The sequence below is a fragment of the Etheostoma spectabile genome, chromosome 8 (assembly GCF_008692095.1).
Source record: "Etheostoma spectabile isolate EspeVRDwgs_2016 chromosome 8, UIUC_Espe_1.0, whole genome shotgun sequence".
In the NCBI taxonomy this organism is placed as follows: Eukaryota; Metazoa; Chordata; class Actinopteri; order Perciformes; family Percidae; genus Etheostoma; species Etheostoma spectabile.
Window position 1 is genome coordinate 17,555,932 of NC_045740.1, and position 2,600 is coordinate 17,558,531.

Below are 2,600 nucleotides of genomic sequence, written 5' to 3' on the forward strand. Positions count from 1 at the left end.
AGGTGTGTGTACAGGCGTTTCCAGATGTTATATAACATTTTCAGGGTTGTCGGCTGTGTTTAAGGTGTTTCTAGGGGTGTGTACAGGCGTTTCCAGATGTGTTTACCTGTGAAGGCTGGCCCGCGGCCCTTTCCTTCTCTCTCTTTGATTTTTTTCCAGCTGCCATCGTCTCTTCTGCTGCTGCTGTTCTCCTCCTCCTCTCTGACGGAGATGATCTCCGACACCGACACGCTGTGGCCCACACCTACACAGACATGAACATCAGGTAAATTTCGGAGCCTCTCTGCAAGCATTTGAACGCACCACGAGTTTCAAGTTCCACATGGTGTTTAAAGAAATTAACTGAAACCTGAACTAAAACCAAACAAGGACAACACAAGACGAAAATATTCAGAGTGAGTAAGGGTTGATTTTGGTTTTCAGGGCTCCAGACTAAATTGTTTTACTCTTTTTTGGGGTTATTTAGTTCTGTAAGCAGATCTTGTTGTATTTATCTTAATTTCTTCTTTGTATATGTCATGAAATGTTTTAATACGGTCTGATTAAATGTTGTTTTGGACCCCGGGGAGACTAGCTGCTCGACATGGGGATCCTTATAATAAATACAAATATGAAAAAATAGATGTCTACAGTCACATCTTTAGATCTCTCACCCGAGTGAGGTGAATGGTGTGAATGTGTAACTGTGTGCATGTAATCAGGGTGTTGTTGCAAAAGAGAGGCTTCCTCTCAGTGAACCTTCTCTGAATAAATAAAGGCTACTAAATTAATTAATTAATTAAGGTGTTTTCAGTGTATTTTTAAGAATGAATTTGCTCCACTTTGGAACGTAACACTTTGAGAACTGAGTTTTTAAACAGCAGCAGCACCACAGTCTGAACTAAACCTGCAGTCAGGTGCAGGTGGAGTTGGCCCATTGCATTGTGGGAGTGAAATCTCCTACCTGGGTCTGGTCGATGACGCGGGAACGATGGAACGCAAAACCCTGCAGGAGAAGCACACAGATTAAAAAAACAAAAAACACTTCAGAAGTCTAGAAGAGCATTTTGACTCAGGTACTTGTACATGTGTACAATTCAAAATACTACTATTATGCTATAATACTCATGTCTACAGTGCAATGGACAACATACTATTTGTCTTCTTAATACGTACTTTTAAACTACATTTTATGAAAACAGAGGGATTCAGAAAGCAGGTCAGACATTAAAGATTCACCACTGAAACACAATGACAACACACTGCCGTCCTTCTCAGGTTTACACACCCAGGGGCTGTTTCTGTTCTCGCCATGGCAACAGAAACAGCGGGACTGTGATCATGTGAGACACCGAGACAGAGGAGGCAGAAAGGAGGCTCTGACGCAAACAACTGAGTCAGCAAAATGCCTGGTTCTTATGAAAAAATAAAAAGGTCAAACGCTGCAAGCCTTGTGGACCTAAATACTGAGGGAGAGAAGTCGACTACATCTCCCAGAATGCATTTCTGTAAACAAGAAACTACTGAGTCAGCAAATTGCCTGGTTCTTATGAAAAAATAAAAAGGTCAAACGCTGCAAGCCTTGTGGACCTAATTACAGAGGGAGAGAAGTCGACTACATCTCCCAGAATGCATTTCTGTAAACAAGGAAAACAAATCCATCCAAATCCAAGAGATTCAACTTCTGTTGTTTCTACAAATCTTTAGCTGCAGAAACATTCAGGAGAACTTAATTAATTCCTTTTATCAATGTTGGTGTGTTTTTCTGACGATTGCAAGAGAGAGAGAGTCCATAATCCAACTATTACAGAAGTTATCATCACATTAATGTTTTCTTCTTCATTGGTGCCAATGGCAAGGAAAACGCTTAACTTGGTTTAATGGACCTATAACAATGATCAATTTCTCTCTCGTATTGCTCCTCATAACCACTGAAAAATGTCAAAAGATCTAACCCAAAGTCCAATTATTAACTGACATTAGGCGTTTCTGCTTCTTTAGAGCCTAAGGGAAAAAAAAGCTTAATTTAAAAAAGCTTAACGTGGTTTCACGTTTTTTGGACAGTTTCCAGTGGTTATGAGGAGCAATACGAGAAAGAAATAAGGTGATAATTGATCATTGTTATAGGTACATTAAACCATGTTAAGCTTTTCCCTCACTACAGACACCAATGAAGAAGAAAACGTTAGTGTGAGATAACTTCTATAGTTTTTTGACAGGCTTAAGATATGGCCATGAGGAATATGGTGATGAATAGTCGTTGTTTAGGTACATTAAACCACGTTAAGCTTTTTAAAATGACTGTGAAAGCCGTGTGAGGTTTGGTGTGCATTGTGTGTCCCTTGCATGCAGCCTGACCGTGACCTCCACATATTGTGTGTCTGTTGTCTGGCTGTTGTGTGTTATGTAACCGGATGTATCAAGTCTCACCCGTTGTTACAGTACGGACCCCTTTTTATTGTGTGTTTTACAGTCCGTTAACTCGTGTAACCGTCCGGTCAAAACACTACAGTGTGTCCTTTGTTTGTCCATTATGTTCTTTGTTTATCACACAGGGTCTCGCGGTGTGTTAAAGGCCGACAGACCAACAGACACAGAGAGGGTAAAGACACATGCATGGA

The 2,600-nt window shown here is 40.6% G+C and overlaps 1 protein-coding gene across 1 annotated transcript in view; it reads right to left on the bottom strand.

Moving 5' to 3' along the window:
* Positions 1 to 2,600, bottom strand: part of LOC116693733 (ceramide kinase) — a 63,676-nt gene that overhangs the window by 60,672 nt on the left and 404 nt on the right. The window contains exons 2-3 of the mRNA XM_032522941.1: positions 944 to 985; positions 107 to 244 (exon numbers count right to left, since the gene is read on the bottom strand). Of these exons, the coding sequence (XP_032378832.1) occupies positions 107 to 244; positions 944 to 985 (180 nt within the window). The remainder of the gene's footprint in view (positions 1 to 106; positions 245 to 943; positions 986 to 2,600) is intronic.